Raw genomic sequence first — 253 nt, forward strand, 5'->3', positions numbered from 1 at the left:
GGCGCTGCCAGTCGGACCCCAACAGCTGGGGGGGTCGGGGTTACCCCCCCCTCACTCCTTCTTCGGACCCCAACACCGCGACCCGCTCAACTTCTACCCCTGGGTGCTGCGGAACCGCTTCTTCGGGCACCGCTTCCAAGGTGAGGGGCGCGGAGAGGTGCGGAGAGGGTGCGGAGAAGGTGCGGAGGGAACATGGGGTCCGTTAACCGGGAAGGCTGAGGGAGAACCGGAGGGAAAACCTGTTGCTGCGGCT

General features: G+C 66.8%; 1 protein-coding gene across 1 annotated transcript in view; it reads left to right on the forward strand.

The window, feature by feature from the left end:
• Positions 1–7: 7 nt before the first annotated feature.
• Positions 8–253, forward strand: part of LOC104529376 (homeobox protein EMX1) — a gene marked incomplete at both ends in the record, with an annotated part of 2,420 nt that continues 2,174 nt past the window's right edge. Inside the window, one exon of the mRNA XM_010173669.2 lies at positions 8–140. Within this exon, the coding sequence (XP_010171971.2) occupies positions 8–140 (133 nt within the window). The remainder of the gene's footprint in view (positions 141–253) is intronic.

This window comes from Antrostomus carolinensis, unplaced genomic scaffold (genome assembly GCF_000700745.2).
Source record: "Antrostomus carolinensis isolate BGI_N321 unplaced genomic scaffold, ASM70074v2 scaffold29428, whole genome shotgun sequence".
Lineage (NCBI taxonomy): Eukaryota > Metazoa > Chordata > Aves > Caprimulgiformes > Caprimulgidae > Antrostomus > Antrostomus carolinensis.